Source organism: Mus pahari, chromosome 6, assembly GCF_900095145.1.
Source record: "Mus pahari chromosome 6, PAHARI_EIJ_v1.1, whole genome shotgun sequence".
In the NCBI taxonomy this organism is placed as follows: Eukaryota; Metazoa; Chordata; class Mammalia; order Rodentia; family Muridae; genus Mus; species Mus pahari.
Window position 1 is genome coordinate 23644854 of NC_034595.1, and position 19231 is coordinate 23664084.

General features: G+C 43.9%; 1 protein-coding gene across 4 annotated transcripts in view; it reads right to left on the reverse strand.

Moving 5' to 3' along the window:
• Cdk5rap2 (CDK5 regulatory subunit associated protein 2) overlaps positions 1-19231 on the reverse strand; it is a 178379-nt gene that overhangs the window by 24991 nt on the left and 134157 nt on the right. For all 4 annotated transcript variants that reach the window (XM_029540087.1, XM_029540086.1, XM_029540085.1 and 1 more), the window contains 4 exons: positions 15905-16478; positions 13865-14097; positions 6820-6868; positions 4132-4310 (listed from right to left, as the gene is read on the reverse strand). In XM_029540087.1, the coding sequence (XP_029395947.1) occupies positions 4132-4310; positions 6820-6868; positions 13865-14097; positions 15905-16478 (1035 nt within the window). The remainder of the gene's footprint in view (positions 1-4131; positions 4311-6819; positions 6869-13864; positions 14098-15904; positions 16479-19231) is intronic.

The following is a 19231-nucleotide window of genomic DNA, read 5'->3' on the forward strand; positions in this document are numbered from 1 at the left end:
TTATAGATTATGCAGAGATCTTGAAATTTCAACAGTATTGGATATATCGAGAAAGTCAGCAGCTGGCAATTCTTTCCCAAGCTTGGGGGAGGCCAAGCTATTTCCCACAGCCCATAGCCACATCTCCGTAATGGCTCTGCAGCCCTCCACGAGGAAGCAACTTTACATCGCACGCAAAAATTATACTCCATACAATTTTAATGCTAACTGAAATGTAGTCTTTTATTCTTTTCAATATCAAATATTAATTTAAAATCTTCCTTATGGTAAAACTAACAGATCACTTTCAAGTCAGCCTGAACTGCCTGAGAGTTGATTAAACTACCTTCATAATGAATACAGTTATTTTTCAAGACAAGTTTTTTCTTTTCCCTCTTTTTCCTTTTTTTTTTTTGGCAAGGAATATGTTATCCATTTATCTATCACTCATTAATTTCAAGACCTACAAAATGCTAGTGAGAAAGGTAATGCAAAGTGTGTTTTTGACATCACCTGCTGTGTACATATAAACGCAGATCATCTTCTGGGACTATTTATATCATTAGTTTTAGGAAAGTTCTCCAATGTCTTTTGCCAGAATGCATGAAAATACACATCAGAGCTTTACCTGTGACAGGAAACTGCGACATCTCAAATTGTTCGTTGAACTGAGGTCCATTCACTATGATGAGGAGTTACACAGCTATTAAATTATGTTATGAAAACTATAAGTACCATGGAAATGTATTATTATGTTAAATTTCAAAAGCTATGAAATTGGTTACAACATAATTGCAGCTCTCTATGTAAGATATAGGACACATGGCTATAAGGATAGCGAAAGCAAACACACCAAAGCAGCAAATGCAATGAGCTATTAATTGTAGTTCCATCAGAGTCAGAGATCTCAGGTTTCTCAAAACCCCTGTTAGACATTTTAACATATCATGTAATATATATAAACTTAATTTTTCCAAATTTCCAAGATGAGCATGCATCCATTTTTTACCCTCTGTTCATCTCACTTCAGCAAAGAAAGAAGGCGACACAGCCTCACTGCAGAGGTGGCTTTCCAGACTCAGGGTTTAAACATAATCACATGAAGTATCCAAAGGCAAAACTAATGTCCTTAATTCATCAATTAGGGTACACTCAGTATGTCTTAGTAATGTTTGTTTTAAAACATTATACTAATGTTATGACCCAGTTTTAATTCCTCCAAAATGGCTTTCATTTAAAAGTAGCACAATGTTACAGATCTTTTCCTAATTAAATAGTAATTTTGCCATGAATTTGAATGTTTATGAGATGACTTAATTCCCAGTCCTTCAGCTATCTTCTATTAATGCCAGAAGTGTGGCAAGTCATTTGGTGGAATGTCTGCCTCCCACTGCAGCAGCACGGAGGGGAAGGTTGTCTGTGTGCACTCAGGATGTACCCAGCACCAACCCTCCCAGCCCAGCCGTGAGGCCCCTGCCAACCTTCTTCCAGAAGCCAGCCCTTCAGCCCAGAGTCAACCAGGAGCTCACTGGTTTGAACCGCAACCTCCCTTGCTGGTTTACTTGAGTCACACAGTGCAGGTGGTGGGGTGATGTTGCTCCAAACAAGCCATCTTTCACAGAGGCTTTGGCTGGGAGCGATGATTATCACATGAGCGGGAGGACACACTCCCAGGGGAATTAGATACTATGTATTAATTATGCAGCCATCCTGAGAAGAAAGAAACACTATACCAGCCTTTCCAAAATGGGAGAAATGGAGCTACCTGTCTTAATAGTAAACTCTCCCATAAGTGCTAACTCATAAAAACCATAAAGCTTATGAAATGCTACCAGACACGAAAATGAAAGACTAGAAAAAACTGTGTGTCTTCTACAGGTAGTTCCAATTTGGAGAATCTATATTAGGAGGAAGGCTTTGTGTTCACCCCCCCTTCCCCCGACCACTGTTTAAACTTGTGAATTTCTAGAAATGACTTAAATGCTGAACACTAGGAACAGAAGGAAAACTACAGTTCAGCCATTCAAAAGGATTGTTCTAAAAGTGACATTATCTAACAACATGTCAGAAAGTCTATGATAGAATATTAAGTGAGCAAAGAAGAAAGATGCTAAATTATCTCTCTATACAGATTATAAACACGACAAAAGGAAAAACAGACGCAAAGACAAAAAGGAAGAAGAGAAACACACCAAAAAAGGAAACAGTGAATGTATTTGGACAGCTCTAGAGAGCTGAGTTCCTACTCAAGAACAGAGCTGAAAGTATGCATGAATGGCAAAGGCTGCCCAGCACATCACACACAGAACAAAGCCAGGAGACATGCCTGAACCCCTAGGAAACTTGGAAAATTAAATTTTTTTGTATTATTTAATCTTTTATCTATTACCATATTAAAAACAAAATATAGTGAGAGGCAGAAGAGAGCTCTGCCCAAGGGCAGAAAACAAGGGATCACATTCCCTCTGAATGACACACTGCCTTTGTCATAATGACTACCATATTCCTGCACTTAAGTATATTGGGGGCACAGTGTACCCATGTGACCAGGCCTCATACAGCAGTCTCAGTATCTTGGAAAGGGACTGAGTGTCACAGTGGACTAGTGTAAAAGGAGGGAAATGATTTATGGTCCAACCTAAAGTAGATGAAGGCAGAACCCACAACCAGAAGTAACAGAGAAATCAAGAACTTACAAATTCATAAAAATCTGAGGGATACCCCCAGAACTCCCAGGAAATGAAGTCTGATCCCCGAGTTCTATCAAGAATGTTCATATCATATCATATTTTAGGTATGTCTAAGATGTGGGGCATCAGTGTCCAGAGGACTCTCAGAGGACACCATGAGCGAAAGACTTGACGCTAGTCTCAGTGGAACATCTCCATCCAAAAGAGATCCAGCTGTGTAAACCAAAAGCTTCAAATATTTCTGAAAGCAATGGTTTATGTAGTTTAGGGTCAGTAAGATTTTATTTTATTTTATAGCAAAAAGTGCTAGTGTCCAGTTTGTGCTACAGAATCCACTGTGGAGCCTTAGAAAAATATGCTCTGGCATAAGCAGGAGATCAGAGACCATCAAGAGATGCCCAGCGTCTGCACATATTAAAGACCTAAAACCATAGACTTTGGTACAAACGCAATACCTTCTTGTAACTTGCAGCTCATGAGGGTCACGCTCATCATTTATAGCCACTTTGTCCTTCTCAGCAGAGCTGTGCAAATGCAGGAGGACATACCTTGCACAGCTACAGGAATTCACTATTTAACCATTAGACGGAAAAACTTGCTTAGCACATCTGCTCTGCCTCTACAGTTCTTTGAATGTTTGAAATATATAGAATAACAAGCACTAAGTCCAACTTCCTACCCAAACAGAAGACACTGAGGTGGTAAGGTGACAGGAGACTAGGAGATGGTCCCTGGGAAACTGATTTGGCCAGTTCGGTCCATATCCAAAAGGAGAGTAAAGCCTTTTGTCTTACATGTGTCTTTGAAAGTCCTACATTGAAGACCTCAACACAGATGTAGCAGGGGGTGGAGGTACTGGAGGGAATTAGATCATAAGGATGTAATACCTATGAATAGGATGGATGTCCTTGTGGCATAAAGCACACAGAGTTTTCCTGACCTTTTATTCTCTATTCAAGTGCGAAGAGGATTTTCACTAGAACTCAACTACACTGCCTAGAAGGCACACTGATCTCTGCCTTTCACACACCAGAATTGTGAGGAATGATTTGTGCTATCTGCAGTCCCCTGGATTTATCTGCAGCAGCCTGAGTAGTCCCAAACAAAGGGCCTGATGCTATAGTCAATAGTCACACCTTAAGGGACATGTTTCAGGAAGTGTAGAAACCAAAGAAGGCAACTAACTACAGGGATCAAGCCCAGGGCTTTCAACCCAGCCTGTGAGACAAGCAGAATGGGAAACCATCCATGCCATCATTTAAAGATCAATCAAGACTTCCTCGCTGCCATCCACACTTTTCACACCATGGGCCCTTCTAGTGATAAATCACCCTCTATGAGTAGCTCTGGCCCTCAAAGGCTCTCTCTTCATTGGCAAAAAATGGTCAGACATCAGCCCAATATTCTCATCAAGACAAGACGGCCTGGTTAGGCCTCAGGTGCTTAGTGAGGTCTCGCTTACCTTGAGGAAAATGGCTTGCCATTGCTGGGTACTTCTCAGTATCGCTGTCTGGCTTTGGGTCTCTAGACAGGAAGGACTTCTCAGACATTTCATCATCTGACAGAGCATGGGAGGCAGAAGGCTCAGGAGATTCAGGCAGGAGATGTTGGTAGGGTAAGTTGCCTTCCTCAGTCCTTAGCCTTCAAGATTGAAAGACAAGTCATTTCCAGCTACAACCTGCTGAGATCATCTAGTGTAGACTATATTTATAAATTTATATACAAATATATATGTAACAAGTATAAGTAAAGAGTAAGAGGCCATGAAATGTGAGAAGGGAGGGAACATGGGAGGAATTAAAGTGAAGAAGCTATGATATAAATAGATTATTCATATGAAATTCTCAAAAAATTAATAAAAAGAAATTAATTTTTAAAATTTAAAAATGAAATGTCATTTCTCACATTCTGATCCCATGCTCGACCACATATTTGAATACTTAGGGTTATTTTCTATTTTGTGACTGGCCATCTATGCAACTTCAGCCAGCCCTTTTGTTTCCTTAGAACAGTAAGCAGTGCTATTCTGCAAACAGAATGGACTTGAGGCAGGGGGCACCTTGTCGTCGGTGGCACCTGTTACAAAGTGCTGCTCCATCCCATTGCTGCGCTCCTTGCTCTGGGTCTTTGTCCTCTCAGACACCCTCTGAGGAAGAAGGCACTGACAACTGAGGCAGCCAAGGCTCATCGTGAGGCAGGGGCCATCTCAGCTCCTAAGTGGCACCACTCAGATCTATGCCTACCTGGCCGCACAGACTCAGGAGGATGTGAGAGTCCATCCAAATCCATGGGATGACCTTAGACTTAACAATCTGAAAGTTTTCAGGATCCTCCTGCAGACTCCCATGTCATCATTCCGGCAATCATTTGGTTAGTAAGCTGTATTTGCAAAGACTGGGGAAGCTCCTAGGAAAACCCACCTGACCACTGTGAAAAGCCCAAGTGAATCTCCACTGGAGATAAACTCCTGAATTCTTTGCACTGCCCCCTTTCCCTATTACTTCTCGTCAGTGGTCAACCTCATTATTCATGCACTTAGACAAGAGCACAGGACTCTGAAGCTGGTAACCACCAGTGCAGCTGCGCCCAGACAGAGTGACAGATGCTGGCTTGCTGCTGCCTTGTGAGCAGACAGCAGGACAAAGGGTTCCCACTTCATTAGCTCAGGAATGACCTGAGTGCTGAGTCAACAGCTGAAAATGGTGGAGCAGAAGAAGAAAAGCTGCCAGAGAGGGAAAAGAGAGATACCTGGTTGAAGAGGACAGAAAGAGGTCCCTTGCTTCCCTTCCGCTAAAGTTTCACCCTTACTTCCCTAACTCCAGAAGCCCCCAGGAGTCCTATAGAAGAGTGTTGGGCTGAGAATTCCTAAGACAGCTTCTGTGGACCACTCGGTGGTCCCAGCTTGCCCCTCCAGCCATGTCTCCTTTGCATCTCCCACAGACATAATCCAGGGAGGTCCCAGCTCTGCTGGTTTGAATTTTCAGACCCCATGATTAGGTGGGACCAGTGCCACTCAATGAAGCATGCCTTTCCATCTCCACAGCTGCCAGCAGGACAGGAAATAAAAATGGATGCATAGATTGAACTAGGAGGGATCTTTGGTGATACTGCAGAGGGAAGAGTGTTTCTTTTATGACTATAGGAGTCTTGAGAGGGACTGCCCTGCCGGCTCTCTGTAATGATGCTGCTGGTCTCGGTCTCTGTGATGCCAATGAAATCTATGCTTCTGCATCCCAGACTATCCATTTCTTCATTTCACTCCAAGGACTCCCAATGGACACACACATGAAAGAAGGTGTTCCACAGCGTTTGGAGCAGCAAAATGTTTGGACAGAAGTAGGCAAGTCCTCAGCACAGTCAGTTGGCCAAAATAAAGTATACAATCCACATTTCATCCTTATCCTTAAAAGGCAGCACAGAATAACTGGTGCCAGAGCAAGAAAGACTTGAGTTCTAGTCCTAGCTCTACCACTCAATTGCTGGTGTGTAGCTCTGACCCACAGGCTCCTCATCCTGAACAGCAAACGGAAATGCTTGCCTTGTGGTGTTAGGAGCAACAAGGTAAATCCCAGCTGGTGCTAGACAATGCTGCTGTTCTTGGAAGAGGGGCGAGCCAAATGGGAAAGTAGTGCAAACCACAGTTAAGTGCCTTGTGTAACTATGTCAAGTGATAGGGCAAGAACAGCTGATCCTGAAACAGAGAGAAACATGGTGTTGGCGAGGTGCGTGGTCACATCTGCCCCAGCTGCCTCCGAGGAATGGCTTTCCTACTGCTTAGGGAAGGAGGCAGAGTACCGAGCTATGCAGAGCCATAGTCAGAAGAATAAGGAGCCATGGGGTAGGAAGAAGGAAGGAGGTGAAGGAAAGGGAAATACAACAAATCAGCTGACATGTGTAAGTGCCACACTTAGGACAGTGGAACCATCAGGCACCTACAGGAAGATCTGCTTGCAGTCACTGACAGAAATACCACACACAAGTCACCTGAGCCTGAGATGAAGCTGCAGGATCTAGTGGTGGGCTCTGGTTGTTTGGTGTGTGGCCACTGTTGGTTCTGTGGGTAGTGGGACCTTGTTTGCAAGAAGTAGCAAAGTTACAGAAAGAAAGGGAGCCTTAAGTTAAAAGAACTTAGCAGCTGCTACACACTCACCCCTTGAGCAGTTCATTCTGGGGATGTGGTTCCACTCTGGCTGATTTTCCTGGAAGCAGAGAGACCATCAGAGAATGACAACAATTTTCAAAATGGTTTGCTGGTACTTCCTTGTTCAGGTATTGGCAGAGCCATGGACCTGTCAGCTTCAGTTGAGTTTGTCATACTGGCTCCTCAGGAACTGGGTCCAGATGACAGCAGGACTCAACCTAGGAAGCGGCCACAACGGTCTCTCTGGATGCTGCTCCTTCCTGTCTCTAAACACAGGTAACAGAAGGGCCTAGCTGCAAAAAGCCTGTCATCCTAGCTTTTAGGAGACCAAGGCAGGATGGTCCTAAATTCAAGCCAGTTTAAGCAACTTAGAAAGACTGTTTCATAATGAAAAAAACAAAACAAAACAAAACAAAACAAAACACAAGATGTGCTACTAGATCTAAGGAGCTTAGTTAGTCAAGTGCCATACAAGCAGGAGGACAAGCGTTTGATCCCTAGCACCTACTAATATATATATATATATATATATATATATATATATATATATATATATATGCATATATGCAGCAGCTTATGTCTACAATGCCAGCCCTGGAGAGAGGGAGTCAGAAGATCCTCAGCATTCTTGGACAGGCAGTCTAGAAAAATCAGTGATCTCCAAGCTGAGTGAGACAGAAGCTAGGGAAGACGTGTAACATCAACCTCTGCCCTCTACTCCAGCAGCCCCTACCTTACACTTACACACATACACAGATGCACGCACACACATCCACCTGCACAAACACATGTATACACACATGGGCAGTTACATACACAGATAAAAAATAAAAGGCGGGCTAGAGAGCGAGTGTAGTGGTAGGGTGCACAGGTTAGTGGTACAGTACAGCACAGGTGAAGTTCTGGGTTCTATCCCTAGCACCACAGAACATTACACAAATATTCTGTGGCACTAGAAGAAAATATATATATATATATATATATATGCTCACCATGGGGAGTGAGCAACAGAATTGTAAAGCCTCCCTCTTCCTGCCCCTCCCCCAAGCTGGCATGCTCTTGAACTGCCTTCTGTTCTCTCTTCCAGGCATGTGGGCAGAGATGATGCTGGCTTCATTTTTGCACAACCCATTTTAGTATATGCATTTCTCCTACTAAGTTTGCTTTACAGTCCTCTATTGTGAAGATCATGCTAACATTCTATGGCAGGAACACGTGGACTGTATCTTGCAGTTCCCTAGTGGGTATTTAGGTCATCTCCAAATTTTCATTTTTTAAATAAATGACACAAATATATCTGTGCACATGGCTTTATCTGCATTTAAATTATTTCCCTAGGAAAGACTCTCAGAACTGGGATTAGTGGGGAAAGCAGTATTGAAAAGTGCAGTTGAGTGCAGTTGAAAAGGCCACTGTCAACAGCAGGGGAAATGACTAACAGAAACAACAAAAGAAAACAAAAATAAAGCACAGGATGCTGTTGGGAAAAAGACGCTGTGCTCTGTTCTTGCGTGTCATCGTTTGAAAGGATGCACAGGCCCAGATTTCAAAGCAACTAACAACTTTATTTTAAAAATACTTCAAAACTCTGGAAATTGCAGACCAGGATGAGCTCTTTGAAGAAACTGATGCATGGCTAAAGAAGAAAAAAAAAAGCCCTTCTATCATTGCCTTGAAAAGGAGACTATAATTAGACTGTACCCACAGTGCTCTAAACTCCCAAAGGAAAAGTCCTAAAACATCACCTGTAAGGAAAAAGAACACCAGAGGGAGTGGGTTTTTTTTTCATCAGGACTCAGCTTACAGTTCTCACAGGGAGGCCTGCGTGGTAGGCAGGCTCCATCTCTGCCCCAGCAGGTCACCACATATCTGCTACTGTACAGCACTGTTACCCACAGAAAAAAAGATACATGGCCCCATTGTGGAAGCAGCAGCCCCTGAGTACAATGCCTTTAGAATGGACTCTCCGCCTTGAGTTCACTATAGTCCAGCACTTGCTTCCACTTTACTGCAGGAAGTTCAAGGCCAAGGCTCTGTGCTCCATTCTCACCTCACTGCAGGCTACAGCTCAGAAGAGGGCAGGGCCATGGCAGGAGCGTCAATGATCTAAGGATGGATTTTCTTGGTCATATCTTTCCCATACTAGGGCGACTCTGTGGCTTCCAGAGGTTGGCAGTTGACCAGCCTGGTAGATGCTCTCAAGTGTCTAGTGCGTGGCTATGTGTGACCTCTGTACAACTCGTCAAAAGGAGGAAGTCATAGTGACTGAACCATCATTTCAAAGCCCCAGAGTGAAGGATGGTCTCTAATGGGTCAGGCACCTATTTTCTGAAGGAACAGCCTAGTTGGCACTGGGGCTGCTCACCAGCCTTCAGCTGATGAATAGTCTCCAACCTCAGACCTCAAGACAGGCCACCAGCCCAGCCTTGCCAACAGCTAGAAGCTACACAAGTACCACCAAGCAAACACAAGATGGTAGCCTGCTCCATGGGGATCATTGAACACGGAGAGTCATTTCCTTCAGGCACATAGCAGATGTCTTTGGTCTGGGATAGCTGTGAGCATCTTGAGCCTCCCAATCATGAGCACATCTTAAAACCATCAAAGACCTGGCCTCATGCCCACAGAAGGAAGTGTCCCAGTGCCACCAACAAGTCAGCTCTCTCACTGTTAAATAAAAGATCTTTTGAGTAGCTTGCATTACATCCATTCCTCCATCACAATAGGGTCCTTTTAAAGTTAAGTGACAAATGGCTGTCATTGTGGGATTCATGAGGGGATCGTAACCACTGATAAACTGAGTTTCTGGGTGGAAACTGCCTCTACATAGGTGGCAGGAGACCATCTGTTAGCTATGGCAGGAGCTTGGGATGCACGGCACGAAAGCACTGTTTCCAGCTTTCTGGCAAACCTAAGAACTGTGAGCTCACGCAGTGAGGGAGTATCATGTTTTAAAACAGACATTAAAAAAAAAAAAAAAAAGCTAGCTTTCCCTTTCTTGGGTGACAAACAAGAAGACCACAGTGAGAAAGTGAATTGTGAACCAGACTGTTGCCTGCTGCTCTTCAGAAGCCACTTTTGGCACAGAATTTCTCACTGTGCCTCAACATGATCCCCATACTCAAACCCAAGTCCCTGGTATCTCCAACTCAAGCCCATTCTTCTCCCCTCCTCCCCACCACGGCTCCTCTCAGGAGCCTGGCACACACCGAGGACATAAGGATGGATGCAGAGCTGTCCTGTCTGCCCTCAGTGAGCTCACCTCCAAGGAGACAGTTACAGGGTGTGGTGGTAGTGGTGAAATAACCCCAGAGAAGGCAAACAGTCCATCGTCAGCCAGAGGGGAAATTAGAGGTGGGGGATGGAGGGAGCTTTGTGCTTCCCCCCTCCACCCCAAGCCTCATTTGTTTGCTTTTAAGGCAAAATCTTCTATGTATCCCAAGCCAGTCACAAACAATGATCTTCCTTCCTCAACCCTGCTTGGGACGATAAACCTGAACTACCATGCCAGGCATCTGGGTTTCATCTTTGAAGCAAGAACGACTCTATATAGAGGAAGTGACTCTATATAGAGGAGTCAGAACCCTTTGTTTCACAGTATGGGGACATTGTTATAACCAAAACTTACTTATTTTCCTTCCTTCCTTCCTTCCTTCCTTCCTTCCTTCCTTCCTTCCTTCCTTCCTTCCTTCCTTCCTCCCTCCCTCCCTTCCCCATCTGAAGTTTTCCCTCTTCTCCCAGTCCTTCCTTTGTCGACCTCCCCTCTACCCTACCTCCCAATCCTCTCTTCCTTGATTTCTCTTCAGAAAAGTGCATGCCTCCCATGGATATCAACCAACCATGGCAATATCAAGTTATAGTCAGACCAGGTACCTCTTGCAATCCTTGCTGTCACTTCCCAAATGCTGAATGTTTCCAAGGGCAACACGAGACATTTAAAATAAACTCACTTAATCCTTACAAACAACTCTGTAAAGGTAGGTGCTACTACTTCCATAGAAGACATCTGACCTTTGAAGTCGAATGACCCATAAACCAGGGTATTAACTCCAGTATCTGACTCCAAAGGCCACTCTAGCATCCCTCTGATAGCCTATACCACAAAGTCAGACTGTCATGTGTGAGTTGCAGATAACCCAGAGTGAAGAACAGGAACAAGCTTTCTCTTCTATGGGGTGAACAAAGAAAGCTTTGAGAGGACCAATACAATTTCTATAAAGAGTGAGTATAGCCTGTGTAGAAAGGCAGGTCTGAGCAGTCACAGAATGGGAAACATAACAGGAACCTTTGGTCACCACATCCAGCCTGACTAGAATGAGACAGGGACACATATATGGAAGTGGTTAGAACAGGCTGCGAAGGAAAACCTCCGGTTCGGACTCTGCCATCTCCTGTGTGATCTTGTCCAAGTGAGCTAACCTCTACGGTCCTCATAGAAATAAGGATAGTGTATAGTTCCTGCTGTGCTGAGAATACAGCAGACATACAATGAAAGCCACCTTCTGCATCCCTGCACTGGTTTTTCCCATCAGACCAGGAGAAGGAATGAGGAAAAGTGTCAAGGCAAAGGATCCTTAGTGACTGGCTTCTATTTAAGTGGCTAACCCTTGCCAGCCACACTGAGTTCATTGAAGGGCTAGCCCTGAATTGTCTCTGCACTAACTCTAGCGCTCTGCTCTGCATTCCTCACATGCAGCTTGTCTTTGAAGACACCATGGGAAACCTGTCTGCAACTCCAGCTACAGATCTACTCTGTGTCTGGCTCTGTGGAAAATCTAAAAGCTACAGACCTTCACTCCAGAAAAATGCATACTCCATAGCATCTTCACAGTCCAGACCCCACATGGGACCCTAAGTTTCCAGCTCTGCCCTTAGCAAGTGTCAGAAAGCACATTACTACCTAGCCTGCTTCTTAGATTCTGCCAACCAAATGTTGTGACAGAAATAGCAAGAATGCACTGAGATTTCAAGTCAGTGTTCTTTGCAACAGTCCCCAAATGGACACAACCTAAGCGTCCATCCCATGGGTATCATCAAATAAGGCAAGGGACATTTATATAGAAAATGTTCTGCAGCCACTAAAGCTTAATGTGTGTTATCAATCACTGAGCAAAGGGAAAGGTTGCAAAGAGTCCTGTTGCTATAAAAAAACTCACGCTCCTAAAGGGTCCAGGTACAGAAACTCCAGGCTGCCCATGCACGGCCACACAAACGATACAATCAGAGTGGTGTCTGCCTATCTATCATTCCACAGGAAACATGCTGGGTATTACTTTTTAAGGTCTCTATTTAAATGTTTGACAACCTTTGCCATACACCTACCTTACATACTAATTACTTTATTGTAAACCCAGTTCATAATGCAAGAGCCAGACTCCTTACATGGAATCCAAGAAATATCAGTCTCTGTGTCTCTTTTAATTCCCTATATAGGGAGGAAGCTGCAGTGAGGTTCCTATGGCCTTTGTACCTCGAAGAAAAGTGAGGTTCTACACTTGTGCCATCTGCTAGCTCTGAATGTTCCTACCTCCAGAGGAAACAAGTGGGATGTTTGTCAGACTGGCTAAGAGAGAAATCATTGAGCAGCCAGCTGAAGAGGGAGAGGGGCAGGTGCCAGAGGCAACTCTCCCCTCACCTCCCTGGCCAAGACCAGAGCCAGGGCCAGCTGAAGAAAACACAAAGCATTATGGGACTGGTCAATCCAGTTTTATCTGACACTTACTTCTGCACTAGTAAGTGAAAGTGAGCTTATTTAGAACGCATGGTCCAGAGAGAACAGCCTTTATAAAGCTGCAAATAGGCCAGTGCTCCCATACCCTGATCCCCAAAGCTTTTAGGGAACAAATGTCAGGAAGCCAGTCTATGACAGGTCTTTAGGAAAACCACTAATGGCTACCAGATGGGAAAACTACTTGTTTATCCTGGAACTAAACTGTACATACAGGGACCAAGGTGAACTATCGGTTCTCTGTGAATGGAGGCAGAAGAACAGTTAAATCTGGCATTACCAGGTGTCCTGTGTCTCTGGGAGACTTACTTCTTTGGTTAAGGCCAGGTTCTTAACCTGTAAAGCACACAGTTCTGAGGGTTGAGCCTCAATTTACCATTACCACATCTGACCAAAATCTGTACTTGGTCATGAGAACCCCATGTCACTCATAAAGCCAAGGCCTAACAAAACCACGAATGGATCAGAATGGCCCCCAGAGGATCGGATATTTGAATACCTAGCCAAAAGGAAGTAGTACTATTTGAGAGCATTATAAGGATTAAGAGGTGTGGGTGTGTTGGAGGAAATGTGTCACTGGGAGTGGGCTTTGAGGTTCAAAGGTCCACGTATGGCCAGTGTCCCCCCACAAAAGACATAGCTCTCAGCTACTGTCTGTACTCTGCCATGTTCCCCACCATGATGACAATGGACAAAACCTCTGAAAATGTAATCAAACTCCAAATAACTGCTTCCTTCTTTCTAAGAGCTGCCTTGGTCATGGTATCTCTTCAAAGCAATACAACAGTGACTATGACACTGAATTATTGTCCAATTCCAAGGGCACTGTGATGCTCCAAGCAAGTAATGTCTACAATATCAAGAATACAAACAGATGTAGAAGGAACAGCCTTATGCTAAGAGATCAGTTGTAAAACCCCAGCATAGCCATGCATTCTCAACACGACCACAGATAAGGTACTTCCTCTCGTGGACCACTCTACACACCATAAAACTGGACTCACTCACTCACTCACTCACTCACTCGCTCGCTTCCTGACTATGAGAACCAAGAAAAATGGAGCAGGAGAAGGGACAGTGATGTCGGTGAGTGACAGGACTTCTGCTGTCTCACAGAGATTGCCCAGGAACACTTACCCAATAGGAAGGCTGAGAAAAGCAAGAGAGAACAAGAGAAGCAAAGCGCAGGGCTGTGAAGTAGAAGGCTGTTTGGGCTTAATGGCAGAACAGCCAGGTCAGTGTATACAGCAAAGCCGAGGAGTCAAATCTGCCTGCGCCCGCACTAAAGGAGCCAGAGAGTCACTGTGAGGGCCTCTACCTACGTACCATGGAGAAACAGCTTCTCCAGTTGCTCGAGCAGTCCAGCACACTGTGTTAGCTGCTCCCGGAAGCCCTCGGCCACACAACTGTCCACATCACTGGCCTGCAGAAGCTCCTCAAACGCCTTGATCATTGTGCTCATGTGTTGACGGTAAATGATACAGATGTCATGGCTATCCTTAATTTGCTGCCGCTGAAGGGAGAGCTCCCTCGCTTGGGACTGAACCAATGAATCGTATCTGATAAAAGAGGGAAGGAAAATGTGTGTGTCATTTTCGAATTGAATTTTTGTGACCTCAACACTAATTGGAAAAATGACAGAGCATAATTTCTGAAAGCCTGTAGCTTTACAAGCATATATACTTTAGAAAAATTGAAACTGTACAAGGTCACTCCTTCTTTGAGTTCAAACAGCCAACAAATGCTTGAACAGAGATTCTTCTGCAATATTTGTAACCTTAGAAAGCCCCCAATTAAAGCATAGATTGGCAAGGACTCAGCGCACAATTAGTTTCCATACACTCTTCAAAGACACTATTCTGAATTGTAGAAACAAATGTCCCAAGGTCAGGGACCCACTGAAAATTCTCACAAAGTACAAATATGTATACGGCAAGGGTAAAAAGATAGGGCTGCCTGCTTCTAACTGAAAGAGTCAGTCTTCTCCAGGCTACCACCTTACCTTACTGAGTGACTAGGTCCCAGCAGTCATGGGAACAAGTTATCTCAGGTCACCTGGTTCTCCCAGGCTTCTAACAAATGGATTCATGCAGAAAAGGAAAGCTTCCTCAAAGGTATTTAGAGCTAAAGCTTTGCTTTTCACACGCCCAGATAGTGAAGATTTGTCATACAATACCACCCCCTCACCACCAGGTGCCACCCTTCTCTACGCAGGCCCAGGAGTTGGTAAGGGCAAGCCAGCAGTTTCCTCAAATGGAGGAAAAGCAGCCACAGCAAACTGGATCTAGAGTGGCCTGTCAGGCTCACCATGACTACTGTTAATACCAATAAGCTACAAGCAAATCACATGAGAGCCATCTTAAAGGTGGGGCAGTTCCGGAGAAGACCAAGAGTGGGCAGTATAGACTGGAACCCTGGCAGGGGCTCTGACCACTGACTGGCAAGTCACAGAAATCTCTAGGAGTCTCAGTTGCTCTGCTAACTAAATCAAGTTGAGGATGCCTCCTGCTCAGCGTGTCTGGAGCTAAGTACTTGAGTTTCTTCCCAGTGGGGTGGTACACACTTGCCATCCAGCACTCTGGAGGCAGAGGCAGGAAGATCATGAGTTTAAGAGCAGCTTGAACTATGTGGTGAAACTCCATCTCAAAACAAAATAAAACAAACACATTTGAGCCTGGGGGCTGATAAGTTTCCCTCAGTCTTGCTGCTTGTGTAGCCTTGAAAAAAAAAAAATCACTCTAGCTCTTGACAATTCAGAACAGTGCTTTTCTCAAATTAGTAACAAATGAAGGTCAAATTTACAGACTCCCCCCCCCTTTTTTTTTTGCTATATCTCACAAAGCCAATGTACATATTTATAACTATAAAGCATTATCTTCATGGCCCAAGAATTTCTTGCTTTCAACACAGGCTTATTTCTCTAAGATGACCTTAAAGGGTAAAGATAAGGAAAACATTTATATTCCTCCCAACCTGCTTAGGACATCCACTTTATTTCCACAACATGGCAAAAGCCAATAACAGAGTTCAAAAATAACCCAGCAGGCAGCTTAGTAAACACGCTGCAATCCACCGACTGATGTCTGTGGAGCTTCTACATCGAATTCTCAGCCTGAGGAGGGCAACTCCTGCCCTGCCAATCGCAGAAGCTGCCCAGCTCCTAATGTGCACATGCATAGAGCAATGCTGTGCGCTCTCGCCTTTCATTCTCATCCTGGCTGCCTGAAGCCCAAGTTAAGCTTTCCCTAGGGTACGCTCTACCCACCCAGGGAGTAGCATTTGCTCAAGAGCTGCTGGGCTCCTACATAGCAACAACCTGGGAAACTTGCAGCCTAATGAGGAGGCTGAAGCAGGAATAGGATGTACCTTGATGGAGAGAGGTCTTGGAACTTGTTCTGCAGGTTATGGATTTCACTAAAAAGTTCCAAGTTCAAGTCCTGCTCCTTCTGTAGCTCCTGCTCCTGTTCCACCAGCTGCTGCTTGAGGCTCTCTAGCATCCTGCCATCAATCATCTCCGGAGTAAGTGGACGGAGGATTTTCATGTGCTTCACATATCGTACTTGGTGCAAACTTGAAAATGTCATCTCTTCTTCATCAATGCGGCCCTTAGGCTTGTTCAAGCCATCTTGGGCCCCTTCTGTTCCACACAAAACTGTGATAATAGCCTCATTGCACTGAGAGTGCTTCAGTAGCTGGACAATGACGTTCCGGTAGCCTTCCAGCTCGGTTTGCAAGTCGTGGATTTTCTGTTTTAAGTCTTCTGTGTCATCGGGGATATTGATATTCTCTGACTGGTCAGTTCCAACCAAGCTGACTTTGACAGAGAGCTGACTCTTGGAATCCAGGTAAGTGGCTATGGAGGATGGGCCTAGGAAGTCTTCAAGATTCTCTTTGCATGTTGGTAATAAGGCAAGGTCATCAGGCGGACAGATCTCAGAATCTGAAAATCAAATACTAATCTTTGACAGTGTCTCCTTTTGCTGCAATCAGCTTCTTAACTCTAGTTTCCCACAGTTGAATTCTGGATCTTAAATGTTCCTAAAGCCTGTGTATTAAAGGCTTGGTTATTATAGCACCACTGGAAGGTTGTGCTGTGTTTAGGAGGTGGAGCCTTGTAGAAAAAAAAAATCATCACTAAAGAGGACTTTTAAGACCCTATTCCCCAAACCCTGGTTCCTAAATGGTTCCTAAACAGTATGAGGGTGAACAGATATATGTTATCAAATGCCCCCACCATGATATTCCCCACCATGATATCCTTCACCAAAGGCTCAGAGTGACAAGTCCAGGCAGTCATGGACTGGACCCATGAGACAATATTCTTTGTTCTTTCAAGTTGACTGTCTCAGAAATTTTGTCATGCTCTAGAAAGCTGACTAGCATACTATTTTACCACTCAATCCACCCTCTTTCTCATGTTGGAAGCAACCTAGCCCCACACACCATCCATGGCGTGTCCCCATAAAGTCATCAGACTCTTCTCCCCACATCAAGCTGTTTCACAGTTCCATGCTTTTGCATGTACTGTGTCTGGAATAAATATTTGTCCTTCCCCACTCAGGCCTAGTTTTCCTTCTTCTGTGAGCCTACCTTTGGACTGTACACTTTTCTGTGTACAATTATGTGCCCCCTTGTCTATGCACCACATACATGTAGGTGTCCATGCAGGTCATGAGAGAGTGGCTGAACTGGAATGACAGGCAGTTGTAAGCTCAGGACTTAGGTTCTGACATAGGTCCATTGTAAGTAGGTGTTTTTATCCATTGAGACATCTTTCTAGGCCTGAAAAATCTCTTCTTTAAAATCAAAAGACCTGGTTTCCAACACTGGCTGTGCCACTTTGTTTTAAATAACCTTACTTGAGCAAATTAATGGGCCACTCTGAGCCTCCAGAATTTTACTTGTAAGGTAACAAGAACATCACTCAGGAGAAGAAACAGCAATATTTGTTTGTTGAGATTATATTGAACAATATCAGAAAAAGAGTAACAGGAATAATAAATTTAGCAGTAAATGAATTCAGAGAACAGGAATGCTCCTTGATTCTCTAGAACCAATTCGTCAACTATGGGAAAAGATGTCATCATGAAAGGCATCAAAGCAAAGGCTGGCTGAGGAAAAGGCTTTAAAGGCAACAACATGAGCTGGACTAGATGATCTGGGATGGCTTTCAGAAAGAGTCTGTGGAGCCACAGGTTCTACAATTTGTTCCTCACAGTCTCAAGGTGACTCTTATCTCTGTTAACAATGTCAACATCATCATTGGAGTTTTGGACAACAGTGGGTACATGCCTTAATAGAAGTATTCCCAATATAGCATTTCTACAGTGCTCAATATGTCATCAAGAAGAAACCATGCTGTTTATCTGTTTCTCTAGTATCTGGCACAAGACAGGCGATGGAAAATGTGCATAGTAACTACTAAGGCTCAAAGAGGGTAAGAAGCAGAAAGACCAAACAATTGATCACTCAGCAAGGTTTTCTTCTAGGGAGTCATCCTCCAAGATGAGAAAATATATACCAACCTAAGCCCCAAAAGTTACATGTGTCCCAGGAAGCCAAGGATGCAGCCTACCACATCTATAGAGCACAATGTCATGCTACAACATCAAAGATAGAATAGCCCCATGAACATAGAAGCCTTATACCATGGCCTGCCTTTCATAGTAAGAAGAAGAAATCTTTCTTCCCTCAAAAAACTAAAGATAATCTTGATGTGTTTTGTTAAGGAATCATAAAGCAAAGAAAAAGGCAACTCCTACACAAATGTCACTTTGAGACCTGGCACTGAGAGTGACAGCAGGATTGTGTATGCTCACACCTCCACTTTAAAGACTGTTCCTAACAAACCAACAAGCATAGCATTCTTATATGTCACCCTTTAGACATACCCTCAAGGTAGTATGGAAACATAATACAAGTAGAAGCTTTCTAAAATATATACATATATGAAAGTGATCTAAGTGAAATGCCAAACAATGGGAGAGACAGAATCCCAATTGTTCATCTCTTGTCACCAAATGAAACCTTCAGTCCTGAGATGGGTTATATTTAATTGAATTGTTGGTTAAAGAGGTCCCATAGGAGTCTCCAAACAACTCAGGCTGCTGCCAAGGCTACAGGTTGCTCCCACAAACTGTCAGCAAGGCCCTATTACTGAAGAAAACACCTGCATAACTTGTTGAGCATGGAGAAGTCAAGCTGGTATGAAAAGTCTTCACCCCTATTTCCTAGCTTCTAGTATCTTTGGTAAAGGATGGTATTCTACATACTACCGAAAGTGAAATGTAAACACCAAGCCAGTCACAAAATCTTTACTCTGAAATGATATTCTGCCTGCAAGAATTGCTAGGGCAATGGTGACTCAAACATTTTGGGAATAACCAATCAATATCTGATTTGACTTAAGGATTACTCCATGAGATGGAATCTATACCTGACACAGCTTGAGTGACCAAGAACAAGAGTCTAGATAGCCCAGGGACATAGGTAAAATCAAGTACTACTATTCTTTAAAAAAAAAAAAAAAAAAAATAAAAGGACGTACTGACTTCCAAAGATGGCCTGCTATGTTCCTAGAACAGTGGCCTCGCTCAGCCATCAGAGAAATGCCATCCTGCAGCAAATGAGACAATACAGAGACTCACAACCAGACACAATGCAGAGAATGAAAAACCTTAGAAACACACAGCC